This window comes from Takifugu flavidus, chromosome 4 (assembly GCF_003711565.1).
Source record: "Takifugu flavidus isolate HTHZ2018 chromosome 4, ASM371156v2, whole genome shotgun sequence".
Classification (NCBI taxonomy): domain Eukaryota; kingdom Metazoa; phylum Chordata; class Actinopteri; order Tetraodontiformes; family Tetraodontidae; genus Takifugu; species Takifugu flavidus.
In genome coordinates, this window is record NC_079523.1 from 2,260,700 (window position 1) to 2,278,815 (window position 18,116).

The 18,116-nt window shown below is 41.9% G+C and overlaps 1 protein-coding gene across 20 annotated transcripts in view; it reads left to right on the forward strand.

The window, feature by feature from the left end:
- Window positions 1–1,397: 1,397 nt before the first annotated feature.
- itpr1b (inositol 1,4,5-trisphosphate receptor, type 1b) overlaps window positions 1,398–18,116 on the forward strand; it is a 46,785-nt gene continuing 30,066 nt past the window's right edge. For 7 of the 20 annotated variants that reach the window (XM_057031324.1, XM_057031331.1, XM_057031330.1 and 4 more), the window contains exons 1-39: window positions 1,399–1,576; window positions 2,376–2,489; window positions 4,650–4,720; window positions 5,920–6,035; window positions 6,108–6,194; window positions 6,579–6,737; window positions 7,739–7,837; window positions 7,958–8,041; window positions 8,259–8,405; window positions 8,570–8,674; window positions 8,806–8,850; window positions 8,946–8,975; window positions 9,171–9,325; window positions 10,256–10,355; window positions 10,429–10,589; window positions 10,675–10,816; window positions 10,895–11,053; window positions 11,135–11,307; window positions 11,511–11,630; window positions 11,713–11,904; window positions 11,976–12,227; window positions 12,309–12,450; window positions 12,526–12,679; window positions 12,842–13,035; window positions 13,109–13,247; window positions 13,368–13,422; window positions 13,511–13,676; window positions 13,774–13,941; window positions 14,033–14,098; window positions 14,181–14,318; window positions 14,405–14,530; window positions 14,622–14,822; window positions 14,914–15,165; window positions 15,406–15,531; window positions 15,721–15,849; window positions 16,461–16,487; window positions 16,782–16,902; window positions 17,000–17,184; window positions 17,827–17,975. In XM_057031324.1, the coding sequence (XP_056887304.1) occupies window positions 2,398–2,489; window positions 4,650–4,720; window positions 5,920–6,035; window positions 6,108–6,194; window positions 6,579–6,737; window positions 7,739–7,837; window positions 7,958–8,041; window positions 8,259–8,405; window positions 8,570–8,674; window positions 8,806–8,850; window positions 8,946–8,975; window positions 9,171–9,325; window positions 10,256–10,355; window positions 10,429–10,589; window positions 10,675–10,816; window positions 10,895–11,053; window positions 11,135–11,307; window positions 11,511–11,630; window positions 11,713–11,904; window positions 11,976–12,227; window positions 12,309–12,450; window positions 12,526–12,679; window positions 12,842–13,035; window positions 13,109–13,247; window positions 13,368–13,422; window positions 13,511–13,676; window positions 13,774–13,941; window positions 14,033–14,098; window positions 14,181–14,318; window positions 14,405–14,530; window positions 14,622–14,822; window positions 14,914–15,165; window positions 15,406–15,531; window positions 15,721–15,849; window positions 16,461–16,487; window positions 16,782–16,902; window positions 17,000–17,184; window positions 17,827–17,975 (5,027 nt within the window). In that variant the 5' untranslated portion in view covers window positions 1,399–1,576; window positions 2,376–2,397. Of the gene's footprint in view, window positions 1,577–2,375; window positions 2,490–4,649; window positions 4,721–5,919; window positions 6,036–6,107; window positions 6,195–6,578; window positions 6,738–7,738; window positions 7,838–7,957; window positions 8,042–8,258; window positions 8,406–8,569; window positions 8,675–8,805; window positions 8,851–8,945; window positions 8,976–9,170; window positions 9,326–10,255; window positions 10,356–10,428; window positions 10,590–10,674; window positions 10,817–10,894; window positions 11,054–11,134; window positions 11,308–11,510; window positions 11,631–11,712; window positions 11,905–11,975; window positions 12,228–12,308; window positions 12,451–12,525; window positions 12,680–12,841; window positions 13,036–13,108; window positions 13,248–13,367; window positions 13,423–13,510; window positions 13,677–13,773; window positions 13,942–14,032; window positions 14,099–14,180; window positions 14,319–14,404; window positions 14,531–14,621; window positions 14,823–14,913; window positions 15,166–15,405; window positions 15,532–15,720; window positions 15,850–16,460; window positions 16,488–16,781; window positions 16,903–16,999; window positions 17,185–17,826; window positions 17,976–18,116 lie in introns of all 20 variants that reach the window. The other 13 variants (XM_057031326.1, XM_057031335.1, XM_057031340.1 and 10 more) reach the window with 8 other exon arrangements.

The window sequence follows — 18,116 nt, forward strand, 5'->3', positions numbered from 1 at the left end:
CTTCTGTCTGTGTGCATGAATAGTTGCGGGGTTTTTTTTTTAATGATGATGTTTTAATGCAGTAAAAATAAGGTGGGACATGTCAGCTACAAGTTAAACCAATCACAGAAATAAACTGTCACTACATCCATCTCACCCTCTGCATATGGGAACATTTTCTGGCTGTTGCTAGTGTTTACCTTTCATATCAGAATCCAGCTAATGTTTACAGTTTTACGTGAGGTGCAACCACCTCTTTTTCTTTGTGGTCGCCAGTTGCCTGCACAGTGTATCCATGACAACTGCATACTCCACCATCAGTATTCAAATTTATTGAAGGCCAGTAAACTCCTTCTGTTAGCATCTCACGACAGATATTGTGATGTCATGTATGTGACATCATTAAAACCCAAGTGAATGTGTTACACAATTATGTGTTGAATTCATCTGCTTTGTGCTGCAAATATCCTAATTGCATTATTCATGATATAACAATAAGTAGTGAGTACAGAGCCGCGACACGGACACACCAAACCATATTTACGGCATTTGCATTAGTCTCTCCCAAATTTATCAAAGCTCGATTTTGTGCCGTAGCTCAGGACCACTGCACATTAATGCATGAGGTTTTATTCCACCTGATAATAAGTGGCAGCAATTTTTGAGACCCAGAAAAGAAGAAAACCCCCTCTGATCAGGAGTGATGCTTTTGCTCATTTTTGCATATTTAAAGCATGAGCGGGTTTTTACAGAGGCGAGGTAGATTTTATTTTATTTTATTCATTGAACAGGTCACTGTGTTGAGAATAATTCTGCTCAATTTACAGATGTTGAAGATGACTCTAATTGATTTTATTTATTTATTTATTTATTTATGGGGGGACTACAGATCAGCCAGATTGTCTCAATTTATGAGCCAGGTGAAGAAAGAATGAAAGTCAGTCTCAGCATGTGTCAACAGAAACAGCAGGTGTATCTGTGTGTCCACATTGGCTAAATTAGCGTTTCTGACAGAAAACTCATCCACACACATCTGATGCCTTCATCCTACATCCTTTCACACCTCGAAAGGCACAGCATGAACCCCTCTGATCTGAGCTTCTGTTCCTGACATATATAGAAAATTGTGGAGATGAACAGAAAGCTGGATTTGACAATGCAGACACATGTTAATTACACACAGTAGGATATGTGAAGTGCTGTGCAAAGGTTTTCGTTACTCAGAAGTCAAAAATCTTTCCAGCATAGTTCAAGTGTTTCACATTTGGGCCGTCAGAACTACAATTAATTAGAAATTTAATCAGCCAGGCAGTGAGTTGGTGAATCCCCGAGTGACCACCGTGAGGACTTCATTACCCAGAAGGCCTCGCTGCTGTATAAAGGGGCGTGTCCTCTTTGCCATGTGGAGGAGGTAAGAAGCGGATTGTTGCTGAGGACGCGTTGAGCTGTCAGAGATAACTCCGCTCAGCCTGCTCTTACCTGGACTTTCACCACCATGGACTTAACCGAGGATAGCGCTGTGGAAATTATCCTCTGCTGACCCACTTCTTCTCGCGGCTCTCCCTCTTTCTTTGACGCCTTATTTCATCTCTGTCAAGTAAGAGGCGTCTATGTTGTCGTTCTTATCACCAGCAGTTGCCTTCATGTGTTGAGCCAAAGCTAATTTTGTCATTGAGATGTCAGGAAGTAGCCCACGCGCACATTTTTGCTCGTGCCATTAAAAAACAAACAAAAAAAACAACAACGTGGTTTTATTATTGTCCAATTTTAGTGGCAGAAAACGTCAAAAATGTCAAACGTCACCATGACATCGCCATAGCTACGCGGAAGGTGCAGCCTGTCAAGCAACAGCACTGTTAGTAAACCGAATTTTGTTAGTAAACCGAATTTTGTGCGCTTGAGGCATCAGTGACCTCCAGATTCAGACGTATGACGCTATAATGCGGACATAATCGCAGGCCTTTTTGTTTTTTTTTTGTGTAGAAAAAGAAAAAGTTCTGCATGTCTGCGTCACTAGTCACAGTTAGATTCTGACAAAAGCTGTAAGAAAAGATGTCTGTATACGTGTACATTCTGTATCATAATGCATAGTCCAATCAACGTGAACGGGAAAAATCTGTAACTGGTCTCAATGTATCTCATTGTACTCGTTTTGAAGCTAATTGCAATTAGGTGCTTCATAATTGTATATCAGGAGCTAATATTAGGTAGAGCTCTAGAGAGAGAGAAATTAGTCATGATTAGAATAGGTATTCTAAGGGATTGGTAACATTTACCTGCAGAAACAGGAGGGGTGTAATATGCAAGTGGAGTCATTTTGCTGAACACTTGACCTGCATGAGGGGGTTAAATATCTAATCCACAGTCAAAAACGTTTCAGCAATAATCTATTGCAGGTGCCGTCACCACCAAGGAACCATGTCGGACAAGATGTCCAGCTTCCTCCACATTGGGGACATATGTTCCCTGTATGCAGAGGGCACCACCAGTGGATTTATCAGCACTTTAGGGTAAAAACGCTCTGCTTTTTACTCATTTGGGTTTCTATGACCCCTTTCTCACCTCTACTTTCCCTCCTTACATCCTGGTGGGATGGATGGATCATCTCAAAGTCAACAGTAACACATTATAATCTATAGATATAGCTTATTAAACCAATCATCAGCATACTCACTTATTCATTGTTGGAATTTGTATTTCTTGTGTATTTTTTCTGTCCCTCTAAGCAGTGCACTTCAATATTTTGAATCACTCTATTTAAAAAAACAAAAACAAAGGGTTATATATATTCTTTAATGTTTTTTTCCTCTGGAAATGCCTGCTTAAACACATATTTACTGTGGCTATGACTGCAGGATGGATCTGTTGGATCAGATCTGGCCTTTGCTTACTTTATATACAGAGGAAGATCTACTTTCTGGATCTCAATTTGTGTAATTGAAGGAAATCAGGTTTATCACAGCAACTCCTGCCATACGTTTTGCTATGCATAAAAATCAGAAGACTATGGTATATTGAAAAACATTTTATTTACGGTAATGTGCCATTTTCCTTTGACTTTTTGTCAAACCCTTCTAAAAAAAAATCATATTGCAGATGATATTCAAAATGTCACCACTTTAGTCTCATCTGCAAATAAAAAAGCCTTGACAGCTGTCTGCAAGGAGTTTGAAATATAACTAGTACTGTCTTGTATAAAAAACATGGGATGTTGTTATAGTTTTGGCTGCCCTCTCATTTCCATGGCACCGTGTGCTTAGTTGATGCTCTCGATCCGAAGTACCTTGCTATTTTTTTTCCTGCTCCATGCTAAGTGCCATTTACGTGACGTTTTCCCTCCGCCCTAATTGTAGGCAAGTAGTTCAAAGTGCATGTCATTATGTCCAAACTGAGCAATCCTTGATAGAAAGGCAACATTGTGAACAGAGGGCTAAAAGGAGATGCAGTGAGGCAATCGCTGCTGTGGCTGCTGTTGTCAGACGATATCCTTGCAATGTCAGGTTCAGTTCTGCACGCTTCTTTCCTTTTCTATGTCCCACCACATGGTGTTTGTTTTTCCTTCAGTGAGGTGAAAATGAGCATCGTTGTTGTCATCTGCGTCCCATCCTCTTCAAGTGCTGTTGTTTTCCTCTCCTCGGCATGCTGCTATTCGCCTTGCCACTCACCACAGGCAGCACCGAGTCCTTCCTCCTGCCAGCTCTTGGAAACCACGCTCACAGTTTAGATTTGTGCGTCACCCACCATGGCAACAAATGTGTGCACAGCTTTGAAGACTGCCATGATGGAGCTTGTTTGTCAGATTTCCCACCTCATATTGTTAGGCCTAGTAATCACCCCCCACCCCACTGTGGCCATGAGCACTTCTGTTGAGAATGGAACTATAAATGGCGTTATTGTATTAGATGTTGTTTTACTGTCAGTGTTATGAATGTGACCCCCAAGAGACCGCTGCAGACCAGCCCTGCCTCAGAGAGGATGCTGTCTGGCATTTAGTCGCCTGCAGACTGGATTATAAAATCTCAGCCTCATCAGATTTCAGGAGGTTTATTCTTAATTTCACTGCACAATGACCCTTGTTCATGTAGACCTTCACTCAGAAACGCACGAGTTTGATCAGGATTATCAATTCACATGGAGGGAATGGTGGCTCCTGCATAATACAGCCTAAAAACAAACAAAAAGATTGTGCACAACAGGAAGTTGGCTTGTTAAAGACTGGCATTGTGAACCTCAGAATACACTGATCCAATCCAAGAGTAAAGAAGAAGAAGAAGAGTGATGTTTACATTCTGTCGACACCACAAAGCTTTTAAACTGGGGAGGTGAAACCCATCCAAGAGCTTCTGGTGTTGTGGGTTAGTGCTGAACCATCTGGAGTATCTCCAGCAGGTTTAGTTCAAATGTGGAGAAACCCCTGACCCGATTGTCTAAACAGAAGCCTTGGTGAAAGGTTGATTAATCATATTAAAATTCCTCACACTAATGGCGTCGAGATCACGATACTCAAAATACCAACAGTGGCATTTAAATTCTTGCATTTTTTCTTTTCATCATTTTCCTGTTTACATCACGTCATACGGAATGCTTCATAAAAGAATATTGAGTTTTAAAGCCTTTGATGGTATAGATCATGGAAGATTCACAAACTGTCACGACTGTCATGTCCACAGACTTGTTGATGACCGCTGTGTGGTACAGCCAGACACAGGTGACCTCAACAACCCACCTAAGAAATTCAGAGGTAAGCCCCAAAATAACGTGCTTGCTGTCATAGTTTTCCTACTACCTGTATAATTTGCGCCAGAGAGGCTCCCTTGCCAATTTTCGACACCAAAAGAGCAGAAAAGGAACTGCGAAGAGCAGTGTTCTGGCACGGTGATGATGCAGTTTCATTGCTGCCTCCTAACTGAGCTATTCAAATCATAACCAAAGCTCTGCTTTTTAATGCAAATATAACTACCCGTACTTTAAACTAGCTGTGCTGATAAGTAAATACCCAGCATACCCAGGCTCTGGGTGTCCGTAAAACATTTTGAGACAGTATTGAGTGTAACAGAAACCATATAAATAAATGAATTCAACTATAACAGTAAGTTGACCTTTAAACTCAGACTGGGCACAGTATCATTTCTACAGGTTATGCAAATTTAGATAAGGATGTTAATAAGGGAGGGTTTGTCTAAAATAAGCACAGGCTGCTGTCTCTCCTCGATCATCAGTTACCTGTTTTACTTTTTGGGCTGTTGTACTGTTGAAACAACTTACTGAGTTGCTGTTTTTAAAATCCTCTATTAACTTTTGTGGGGAACATGATGCCACCCCGTGAATCCACACATTAGATTCTTCTAATCTTAACGGCCTAGTTTGCTTGTCCCTGGCAGACAGATGCCCCAGTTTTTCATCAGTCCATGGCCTTCTCCTCCACCCTGTGCTCAATGATGGTTAATCCCTGGAGCCTCTTCGCTTGGCCCCATTTTTCAGAAACTTTAGAGCTGCTATTTCTGCCCTGGTTAAGGCTCACTGGGTCCCCCTCATCAGCTGGCATATAGTTGCTCTGTGAACAGTGTACGAACACCGGTTTTAAACATGATCTTTCTGATTATTATTTTCTTTTTTTTGTATTACATCCTGATTTTTAAAAAATAAAATCCAGTTCATGCTTATAAAGCTTGACAACAGGGGGAGATTTGTTTCTGTCTGAATGGTGATGCTGGTGTGTGACGGGTGATTTGATTATTATGTGTGAGAGACAGCTTTACCTGTTTGCAGCATGTAGGAGATGGTGATACTCCTTTAGAGTAAAAATGTTTGATCTGTTTAGATTTTTTTCCCCTAATACTGTCTTTGCCAGAGTGGGCTAAATTGTGTAGGACCATCATGAGGATGACATCTGATCTTTTTGGAGCTCACTGGCGTTCTCCTCTCGTTTTATTTCCTCAGACTGCCTCTTCAGACTGTGTCCTATGAACAGATACTCGGCACAGAAACAGTTCTGGAAGGCGGCAAAACCTGGAGGCAACAGCACCACGGACGCAGTCCTCCTCAACAAACTTCACGTATGTGCGGGAGAAGTCCTAAAAATATCAGCCTGATTATTCAGGGTTTACTGGGTGCCTCTCTCTATGTAGCATGCTGCTGACCTGGAGAAGAAGCAGAACGAGTCTGAAAACCGCAAGCTGCTGGGAACCATCATCCAGTATGGAAATGTCATCCAGGTGTGTCCACCATGAATTTCTGCTCTACTGACTGATGTCTCGGGTGCATCCTACAGCTGGCAGTGTACATTCTTGGCTCCAGCTCAAACACCATATATCTCTTTGTAGGATTAAAGTGAAGTTAAGGCCTCAAAAAAATGCACAGCTGGTGTGTTTCCAGTCCAGTTGGCATTAAACTATTTTTGACAGGCGTGGGAAGAGTTGCCTGAATGGGACTACTGAAAAAGGTCATGGGAATTAGGAGATTAAGAGTTTTCAAGTACCTGAAGAGTTTTCCTAGAACAGATAAAGATACCAGAGACGAGCTCTGGAGATATATCGCTTTTACATGCTGATGCTATGAGCCTTGTCGACACGCACCAATATTTCTTGTTTTGCTAACAGCTGCTGCACCTGAAAAGCAATAAATATCTGACGGTGAACAAGCGCCTACCTGCGCTGCTGGAGAAAAACGCCATGAGAGTAACACTGGACTCAGCGGGAAACGAGGGATCCTGGTTCTACATTCAGCCCTTCTACAAGCTGCGATCCCTGGGAGACAGTGTGGGTAGATTGGAGTGTTGTGCCACGTTAGGTCTCACAGGCTTTGAAAGCTTTTTGAAAGATGACATTAGAGAGCAGTTTGCATATTTTATTCATGCCCCCATCAAGTACTGCTTTTAAAAGAAGGATTTGGAAGCAATGATAGATATTCTGAAATTAGAGAGTTTGTTTTATTTGCATATTCATTAGGGAAGGTGCTGAAAAGTGAGTTTCACATCCTAAGCCAACACGTTTCTGCTACTGTATGTTGTTGAACACCTCAGCAGCAGAGGGTAGGGCCTTAAGCATGAGTGACGGACAGGTGCAATGTGGAATTACTTAATAAAACATGCATATATTTATTTTTTCACTGTTCAAAAGTGTAAAAAGTTTTCAGGTATAATGGGGCTTCAAAGCAACATCGCTATTGGCCGATTATGCTGTAATTTCTGCTAGTGGCTGATGGATGCTGATAGCGATAATATGGCTAATTTGCAAATTCGGTTACGCTTATTAAGTCCGTTTGGGGAAAAACGGGGATGGTAATGTGCAGGAACTAGGCACTAATTACAGGCCTGTGTTGCTCAAAGAGCTTAAACAAAGGTCAAATATTTCCAGAGAAAATTATTTTTGCTTTTAAAAACAATTGTTAACACGGACACACATTGTTACATCAGTTCTCTGCAACATGCAAAGAAATTTTTTCAGCTTGTCAGCATCTTTAGCCTCGTGTATAGTATAGTTAGCCCCCCGATGCCACGCATTAATTTCTTACATCCTGCATAAAAAGTATGGACCCTGAACTCCTTAACACATTGTGGTCTGTAGCTCCCCCTGGCAGTTGTTGGAGTCATGTTCGCCTTATGAGAAATGACATTTGCAAAATAAAAAAATATTAATGAATATAAACCTAGTGATTCTGAATTTCCTTATATTATTGCACCTGTTTTGCATTAACCTGTAATTCTGTTTTTATTTGACATTTCTCAACTTATCTAATCCAATTTCGTTCTGTCCTGCAGGTTGTAATAGGAGACAAAGTGGTCCTTAACCCTGTGAATGCAGGACAGCCTCTACATGCCAGTAGTCACCAGCTAGTTGACAACCCAGGATGCAATGAGGTGTGTGTCCACTTGTGTTGTTGGCTTGCATTACATATAGTCTCCAGGATGTAAACAAGCTTTACAATTTCCTGATGACATTGCATTTTAAAAATCTCCTTTGGTTTTGTGAAAACTCAGGTCAATTCTGTCAATTGCAACACAAGCTGGAAGGTTGTTCTGTTCATGAAATGGAGTGACAACAAGGAAACGATACTAAAAGGGGTGGGTAGACTGTTCCTGACATTACATTGTTTTTACAGGTGCCATAACATGATAGAATAGCCTCAGTTATAGTTTTAAAAAAAACCAAACGCGTTTTAAAGCAGGTCTTTGCAAAACAGTGATGCAACAACCTCCCTGATTTTACCCAATTTTCTTGGGTTGCATTTTGACTCTTATTATTTATTTACTTATTTGTTTGTATGTTTGGCGTTTGTAGGGGGACGTAGTCCGGTTGTTCCATGCAGAGCAGGAGAAGTTTCTCACCTGTGATGACCACAGGAAAAAGCAATATGTTTTTCTCAGAACCACAGGTCGTCAGTCTGCCACTTCAGCCACCAGCAGCAAAGCACTGTGGGAAGTCGAAGTAAGCATTGTGTGTTGTCAAGGTGAAAACCAGTTCTGTTAATGTTGGTGATTTCTGATTCAAGCCAGGCTCTGTGTCAAGAGTAAGCACAGACTCAGACTGTCTAAAGGTGCCTGATGCCTGTTTTATCTGCAGGAGATTTTAATTATTTTGGCTCTATTAAGGTGGTTCACCATGATCCATGCAGGGGAGGTGCAGGCTACTGGAACAGCCTGTTTAGGTTCAAACACTTGGCCACAGGGTGTTATTTGGCTGCAGAAGTGGGTGAGGTATGTGTCACTCTATTAATTGGTTACCTATGTTAATACACCTTATGTATGGTGGCGTATGGATTATTTAAGATCATTTTTTTGTGCTGGCATGGTTTGTAATAGATTTAACACGAGTATGTGTTGCTCAGGTAAATCAAGACTTTGAGGAAGAGAGCGCTGAGCAGCGTTCTTCGGTAAGTGCTCTTATTTTCACCGTGCTACACCCCCCTACACCTCTGCCATTGTTCATATCCTTTTTTTGTGTTGGGTCTTTTCCTTTCTGCTTAAGGTGGTGGACTTCACTCCCTTTAATTTCCAGGTACACTTGTTAAGTTGTCTGAAATATGAAAAGATGACTTTAGCATGATCAAATGATGCCAGTAGGTGGCAGTGTTGCACAAACCATTGTGACTCTTAAAGGCCACCTTTTCAGTTTATATGATGAAACTGTTCCCTATAGCCTTGAAACTGAATTAACTCTACCAGACTTGCCTCTTCTCATACCCTCCCATAGCTGGATGCAGATAATGAAGCTTTGAGAGGTCGCCTCCGTGCTCCTCAGGAGAAGGTCATGTACACACTTGTACCTGTTCCTGATGGCATGGACATCTCCTCCATATTTGAGCTTGACCCCACCACTCTGAGAGGTGGGGACTCCATGGTGCCCAGGTATGATATGTAAAATCTAACAATCTAAAAACAACTCAATTAAGGGTAACCTGTGTTACAGTTTAGTGTTTGCTTAGATGTCACATGCTAGCAACTCATGTTTGCATGTAAAACAAGCTTGTTCAAACTTGGCTGGGGGGCTAATTAATGGTTAATAATAGAGGTAAACCTCTCAGGTTCAGTGCGTTTTTGTGGCTCCGCCAGCAATGTTATCTATGACCTGATGTATGTACCAAAATCTGAAAAGGCACACTTACATATGTTGTACATGGATATAAAAGACGTGTTTTGCTCAGACTTTATGTCATTGATTTTCTTTTTTTCTGTGTTGGCAAGTAACGCAGGAAAAACCTGCTTCAACCAAGTACAATGCAAAACTTTATAATTAAGATCAGTATGAATCTAAAGTAATTTCTGAGAATTGCGTAAAGGTTTTTCCTAGAAACATCCTTATCTATTGTCATCTCTGTTACGTGCATTGCACTTCTCAGCATAACTCTTTTGTTCCTGTACGCCATGCATTTCTCGCCTTCACCTAGGTGTTTCTCAATTATCAAAATAGATTTTCTGTAAAGTGTTGCCTTTATTACAGTAATCGTGATTTTGCAGATAATGGAAACAGATGTGTCTTCTCCTAGGAAGCACATTTGATACCGGGCTTTTTAAAAGATATCCTGTACTGGCAGTATGTCAGTGACATCTTGCAGAGGTCCGGAATGTGTAACTTAGTAGAATTTAGTAGAACTGCAGGAACTTGCTGGGTGACTGGTGATTTAAGTTCTGTCCATCTGCATGAATGCCTGCTTGTACTAAAAATAAAGTAGGTTTAACTACTAGAAATAACTCATTAAACTGACCAATAGCTATTCTTGGCCATTTAGATTTCTCTTATGTATTTTAAAGAATCTCTTCATCCCCTGCTACTTCTAGGAACTCCTATGTGAGGCTGAGACATTTGTGCACAAACACTTGGGTCCACAGCACGGTGCTGCCAATTGACAAAGAAGAGGAGAAGCCTGTTATGTTAATGGTGAGGAGATGATGCAAATGTAAGGATTCGGTACTGAGAGACAAGATGACCAAAGATGCATGATTTTTCCTAGATTGGAACATCTGCAGTTAAGGAGGACAAAGAAGCTTTTGCCATAGTACCAGTGCCACCAGTTGAAGTTCGTGATTTAGATTTTGCTAATGATGCAAGCAAAGTGCTGGCGTCCATCGCTGGTAAACTGGAGAAAGGGACTATTACTCAGAATGAAAGGAGGTATCCGAGATACTGACTTTAGATAAAACTCTCATTTAAATGCTATCTTATTGTTGCATTTAACTTGCATGTGTGCCGTCTTCAGATTTGTAACCAAACTTCTGGAAGATCTAGTTTTCTTTGTGGTGGACATTCCCAACAGTGGACAAGATGTCTTGGATATCATGGTTAACAAACCCAGCAGAGAAAGACAAAAACTCATGAGAGAGCAAAACATTCTGAAGCAGGTTGGTTGTACTTTCACAGCTGTCCTGTTTGAATTTGAATATATTTTAGGGAAGTAAGATGCTCCACTTTCATTTCAGATTTTCAAACTCCTTCAAGCTCCTTTCACGGACAGTGGAGATGGTCCCATGCTGCGACTGGAGGAACTCGGGGACCAGCGGCATGCTCCATTTAGACACATCTGTAGGCTCTGCTACCGAGTGTTGCGACATTCTCAGCAGGATTACAGGAAGAACCAGGTGGGTGGATGCAGAAAATCTGCTTTTTACCCTTTTGACGGAACCTTGTAGCACTAAAAGCCTTCGTCCTTTTCTTTACAGGAATACATAGCCAAACAGTTCCGTTTCATGCAGAAGCAGATCGGATACGATGTGCTGGCAGAAGACACAATAACAGCTCTGCTGCACAATAACCGCAAACTGCTGGAGAAGCACATCACTGCTGCTGAGATTGACACATTTGTCACTCTAGTGAGGAAAAACAGGGAACCGAGGTGGGTGCCCAGTGGTGGAGCGTTGAGGTTCCATTTTATTTGTTAAAAGATCTTCAAAAGGATATGCATTTATAAAGTCCAGATATATATATGGATCGTAATGAGTTTGCAATGTATTATAGTTCATATAAATCACACTGATTTATGCATTCCCTTAATGTCCCTGGTTTATTAAAAACTAAAATTAAGCATTGTTTGTCTAGGTTTTTGGATTACCTCTCAGATCTCTGCGTGTCCATGCAGAAATCCATCCCTGTGACACAGGAGCTCATCTGCAATGCTGTACTGGATCCCAGTAATGCCGACATCCTCATCGAGACCAAGTCAGCCTCTCTTTATCTCATTCCATGATGTATTCCATAAATAATAACAGAGTTCAGAAACAATTTATATGCTATCCACCAGATTGGTGCTGTCGAGGTTTGAGATCGAGACGGTATCAAATGGAGAGAGTCCAGTGGAGGCAGAGGATGAGGAGGAAGTCTGGCTGTTCTGGAAAGACAACTGCAAGGAGATCCGGAGTAAGAGCATTCGGGAGTTGGCTCAAGATGCCAAGGAGGGTCAGAAAGAAGACCTTGAGGTGGTCAGCTACTACAGGTAAGGTCTATTTGAATACACACATAAAAAAGAGGAAGAAGAAAGCTACAGACAAAACAATTTTCCACCAGATGTCAGCTGAACCTTTTTGCCCGGATGTGCCTGGACCGTCAGTATCTGGCTATCAACAAGATCTCCAGTCAGCTGGATGTGGATTTGATCCTGCGCTGCATGTCTGACGAGGACTTGCCCTTTGACTTGAGGGCCTCTTTCTGCCGCCTGATGTTGCACATGCATGTGGACCGTGACCCTCAGGAACAGGTCACACCTGTCAAATACGCACGTCTCTGGTCTGAGATTCCCTCAAAGATCGCCATTGACGAGTGAGTTACATTTTTTTAATTGACTTGTGTTGTCGTCCAAAAGAAGTAAGACAATTTATTAATTTTCATTCATAAATGCAGCTACGACAATGACGGAACAACCAGGGATGAGATTAAGGAGCGTTTCTCCCTCACCATGGACTTTGTGGAGAACTACCTGAGAGAGGTGGTGTCACAGAACATCCCCTTTTCTGACAAGGAGAAGAACAAACTTACATTTGAGGTAAGTCTCAATTGTTTGGTGTTTGTGTGAACAGATGAGAAGTTTTGAATAAAAGTTTTGGCTTTGATTTTACAGGTGGTGAACCTGGCTAGGAACCTCATATACTTTGGTTTCTACAACTTTAGCGACCTGCTGCGACTGACAAAGGTCTTACTTAATATTTTAGACTGTGTCCATGTCAGCACAATTTACCCCATTAACAAGATGGAGAAAGAGGAGGAGAACAAGGGTAAACACCGAACTTTCTTTTTCCGAAGAGCGGTTCAGTTTTTTTACAGTTTCATTTTAGATTGTTCTTGTTTTCTTGGAATTCAAACAGTTTAATATTGAATTTATAAAAGTTTTTTAAAATATCAGTATAAAATTTGATTTGTCACCTCGCCTTTTTTAGCAGGCAGCAACGTGATGAAATCCATCCATGGAGTTGGGGAGTTGATGACCCAGGTCGTGCTGCGAGGAGGCGGTCTGTTGCCCACCACACCAACCCGCCAGCCACAGGGTGATGTGGTTAAAACACAGACTGAACCAGAGCGGGAGGACATCATGGTCATGGATACGAAGCTGAAGATCATTGAGATTCTACAGGTGGGACATTTGGAGACGCTACTACAGACAATTTGGTTTGACTTGAGATTTGACTTTGACCTTTTCCCTTCAGTTCATTTTGAACGTGCGGCTAGACTACAGGATCTCCTGCCTGCTTTGTATCTTCAAACATGAGTTTGATGAGAGTAACCCACAAGCAGATGGAGCTTCCAGTCAGAACGGAACAAATAATGTGACAAGTCAGATGCCAGGTATGCTGGAGCGTTACGACAGACACGAGTTTTATCAGAGTGGGAAAAGCACAGATGTCACAATGCTGAGACATTGTAATAATATATTATAATATAACACATTGCTTTTTATGTCTGCAGGAAATCTTGACTTTGAAAAAATTGAAGAACAGGCAGAGGGAATCTTTGGAGGAAGGTAAATCATATTTCACTAGTACTCATCAATCCCAAGTCACTTGAGGCAAGATGAGGTTTTAACTAAGTTGGCTCTGCTTCCTTACAAGTGAAGAGAACAGCCCACTAGACTTGGATGATCATGGAGGCCGTACCTTCCTACGGGTCCTCTTGCATCTGACCATGCATGATTACCCTCCTCTCGTGTCTGGGGCCCTGCACCTTCTCTTCAGACACTTCAGCCAGAGGCAGGAGGTCCTCATGGCTTTCAAACAAGTAAATTCTTACACGCAAATTAATTTTCTTAAACGTGACAGTTCTGGATTTTAAAGGTTTACAGATCACATGAATTTCTATTCTGTGTCCACATTAGGTCCAACTGCTAGTGACGAGTCAGGATGTGGATAACTATAAGCAGATCAAGTCAGACCTGGACCAGCTCCGCTCTATTGTGGAGAAGTCTGAACTGTGGGTTTATAAGAGACAAGGAGAAGACGGGATGGATGCAGATGGACCTTCCGAATCTGACAATAAAAAGAAGGTGCATAGTAACACGAAAGCTAAGTTTATCAAAGGTTGGATTAGATTCTTCCACATAACAATTTATTTACTTTTACTGTTGATCCTTACAGGGAGACTCTCCGGTATCAGACAGGTTGGAAGGAACCAGCAATTACAACTACAGAGTTGTGAAAGAGGTTCGCTTGATTCTATTCAAAAACGGTGCTTTCAGGTTTAATAACAAATAATAAGATTGTTATTGACGCTGTGTGTGAATAGATCCTGCTGCGTCTCAGTAAGCTGTGTATCCAGGAAGGGACTTCAGGAAAGAAGAGCAAAAAACAGCAACAAAGGCTGCTGAGGAACATGGGGGCACACAGTGTGGTACTGGAGCTCCTGCAGATCCCATATGAGAAGGTGCAGCCCTGCTAAAGGAAGCAAACTTTAAAGTTTATCATGGATGTGTATTTATGCAGAAAGCGACCTTTCATTTTATGCAACAGGGAGAGGATTTTCGAATGCAGGAAATAATGAAACTGGCTCATGAGTTTCTGCAGAATTTTTGCGCAGGAAATCAGCAGAATCAGGCTCTCCTCCACAAACACATAAACCTGTTTCTTAACCCTGGAGTGAGTAGAACAGACACCTTTTCAGACATTCACTGTTTTTTTTTTTTTAAATCAACTGTGGTGTTTAATCATGGTTTTGTCGCTCTCTCAGATCCTAGAGGCAACCACCATGCAACACATCTTCATGAACAACTTCCAGCTATGTAGTGAGATCAATGAGCGGGTGGTTCAGCACTTTGTTCACTGTACTGAGACCCACGGACGACACGTCCAGTATCTAAAGTTCTTGCAGACCATTGTGAAAGCTGAGAACAAATCCATTAAAAAGGGCCAGGACATCGTCATGGCTGAGGTCAAAAGGAGATTTGGTTTTGCAAATATCAGTAAAAAGACTGGTAATATTCATCATAAGTTCACCGGTGTGTTGTGACTCCACCCTCCAGATGGTGAACTCAGGTGAAGATGTCCTGGTCTTCTACAACGATCGCGCCTCCTTCCAGACCCTGATACAGATGATGCGCTCGGAGCGGGACCGGATGGATGAAAACAGCCCTCTCTTATACCACATCCATCTGGTGGAATTACTGGCTGTCTGCACTGAGGGAAAGAATGTATACACTGAGATCAAGTGTAATTCTTTGCTTCCCCTGGATGATATAGTTCGCGTTGTCACCCATGAAGACTGCATCCCTGAGGTAGGAATAGCGCTAAAATCATTAGCACTTAACTGAGCTACCATTATACCGTTTGAGAGCCAAAAGGATGATCTCTTTAAATTTTGCTGAAAATCTCTGTGAATGCAACACATCTTGCTGCATACATGCTCTGTGCTTGGCATGCGTAAATACAGTTGCACATCGAAAGCTAGAGCCTCAATCACCACTCTGTTCCAGGTAAAAGTACATTAATACGTATGGTTTTGTGTGCCTCTGCAGGTGAAGATAGCTTATATCAACTTCCTGAATCATTGCTATGTTGACACGGAGGTGGAGATGAAGGAGATTTACACCTCCAACCACATGTGGAAGCTATTTGAGAATTTCCTGGTGGACATTTGTAGGGTAAGCCATCTGTAACATCTTAAAAAAAAGAGATGATTACTGGAGATGGGGAGGACGGCTCTTCTTTGCACTGTATTATTTGTGTGGGTGAATATGGCAAAGCATCATGCAGCACCTTACCCGATGCACATGTGCAGGAAGTGTGATTCGGTGTGCATTATACATTACATATTCTCTGTTATTGCCTAGGTATGCAACAACACCAGTGACAGGAAACACGCGGACACCACGCTGGAGCGTTATGTAACAGAGACGGTCATGAGCATTGTCACATGTTTCTTTAGCTCTCCCTTTTCTGACCAAAGCACAAGCCTCCAGGTAATCCGCACTGAGAAATATAAGATTTAAAACACAAATGTCCACTCGCACAGACACACGTACTGTATTTCTTTTTAAAAGAAGGCTATAACTCTGCTTCCTGTATAGATTGCACATCATATATATGTAAGTACCTTCCTGTATTGCTCCACTATTTTACTTCCCAAATCCTTGGTGGCTTATCAGTAGGCTCTGAAAAGTAAAGTGCTGTTTACTGTGTGGGTTTTCACATTTCCATAGCTTAGTCAGCACACACACTCAGTTGTTCCCAGATCTGTGGGTGTGTATTATTGAGACACGTTGCTCATCATGTACTCATGCAACGAGGTCACACCATTTCTGTAGACCTTGTTGTAGTGCTTGGTTAGTGCTGTTCCAACAAACAGTGGCCACATCCTTATAGGCTTTCTAGTCCCTTTTACAATTCAGTCGTGTCTAATCAAACGCACCTATCCAAGTACAACCCCAGTTTGTTGTTACGGTGAGTTGTGTTGACCAAATTAGCTCCAGTGCTGTAGCTGATTTTATTACGTAATTCGTTTTTATTAAACCTTCTGAGAATTCTGAGGCTAACCAGTACATGATAATATCAGCCTTTTCTCTTACAACAGGCTGCCATTCTTGGGAAGATAACTGAGGTATTGCACTCTCGGGATGTGGCAGGCTGATAGATAGCCTTTACGTTATGGTGATAGAAATCAAGTTGTGTGCTGTGATAAACACCGGGCTGGTGATGGTGTCTGGAGTGCACGTGATCTGATCGAAAACTGACGGACGAAGCTGCTCTGCATTCACGATATCTTTCACACAAACATAGTGTTCGTGGTTTAGAGATATGTCTTCAAATATATACATCAGGTTTTCCTCTTGTACGATCTATGCCTAAATCATTGTGTTTTTCTCTTATCCTGTGTTTTCGGACTCTCTTACAGACTCGTCAGCCAGTGTTTGTACAACTGCTCCAGGGAGTGTTCAGAGTGTACCACTGTAACTGGCTCAACCCTGTTCAGAAAGCCTCTGTAGAAGCTTGCATAAAAGTACTGTCAGACGTAGGTAAGAAACTGAGGTGGCATGTTAATGTTACAATATCAAAAGGCACTTTTTCATAGGAACGGACAACAGTAACCTCTACTTTGCTATAATTAACCAGCTAAAAGCAGAGCTATTGCCATCCCAGTGGACTTGGACAGTCAAGTGAACAACTTGTTTGTCAAGTCCAACAATGTGGTGCAGAAGAGCATCCTCAGCTGGAGACTTTCTGCCAAGAACACCTCCCGAAGAGACTCCACCCTGACAACATCTAAAGACTACCGCAACATAATTGAGAGGCTGCAGGTCAGTGAAGGGTTGCTTATTTACCGGTACGTAGATATTGAGCCCTGAGGCAAAAATGTGGGTGAAACAGTAGAATGACCTGTGATATTGAGTAATACAGAATATAATTCACTTACAGTAATTACATGACAGAATCATCAACAGACTCATTTCAGTCATAACAGTTTATATTACATAGTTGTGTTTTTTTTGCGTGTAGCTACTGTTTTCACCACTCAAGATCCTTCCTGTTGCACCAAAACTACTCCACAGCCCACAAAGTGCTATAACAGCAGGGTAGAAATCTTTTCATATTTCTTCACTACTCGTCAGCGAACGATACAGGAAGTGTAGGGGAGTAGCAGGTTGTGTTCATTCATCACACATGGTTTGCTTTCTCGTATTATTGCCCTGTACTTCTGTTTGTCCTGCATTAACGTCAGGAGGCAGTCAGGCCGATGATGTGAAGCTTAGTGCAGCCTGATGCCACAGACAATAACCAGTGTGGATGTAGAAGGTCAACAAACTACTGCATCTCCCCGTCATGTTTGACACGTATCAAGAAAAATCACAACAAATCGCCATCTTTTTACATATACTTACAAACACGTCCAAATCTGTCCTCAGTAATGTTCCAGAACATCTGTTTTTGTTTCACTGTAGGACATAGTGTCTGCGCTGGAGGACCGCCTGAGACCACTGGTTCAAGCTGAACTGTCAGTGCTGGTAGACGTCCTGCATCGTCCAGAGCTGCTCTTCCCTGAAAACACCGACGCTCGCAGGAAATGTGAAAGTGGGGGATTTATATCAAAGTAAGCCCACAGGGGTTACTGTGGCCTTACAACATGAAAAGGCACACAGCTGCGATTGTAGGAGTTTAGCCTTTAAAGACACTATCCGACACTGACCACCCCACCCCCCACATACACACACACACATATATATCCACATCT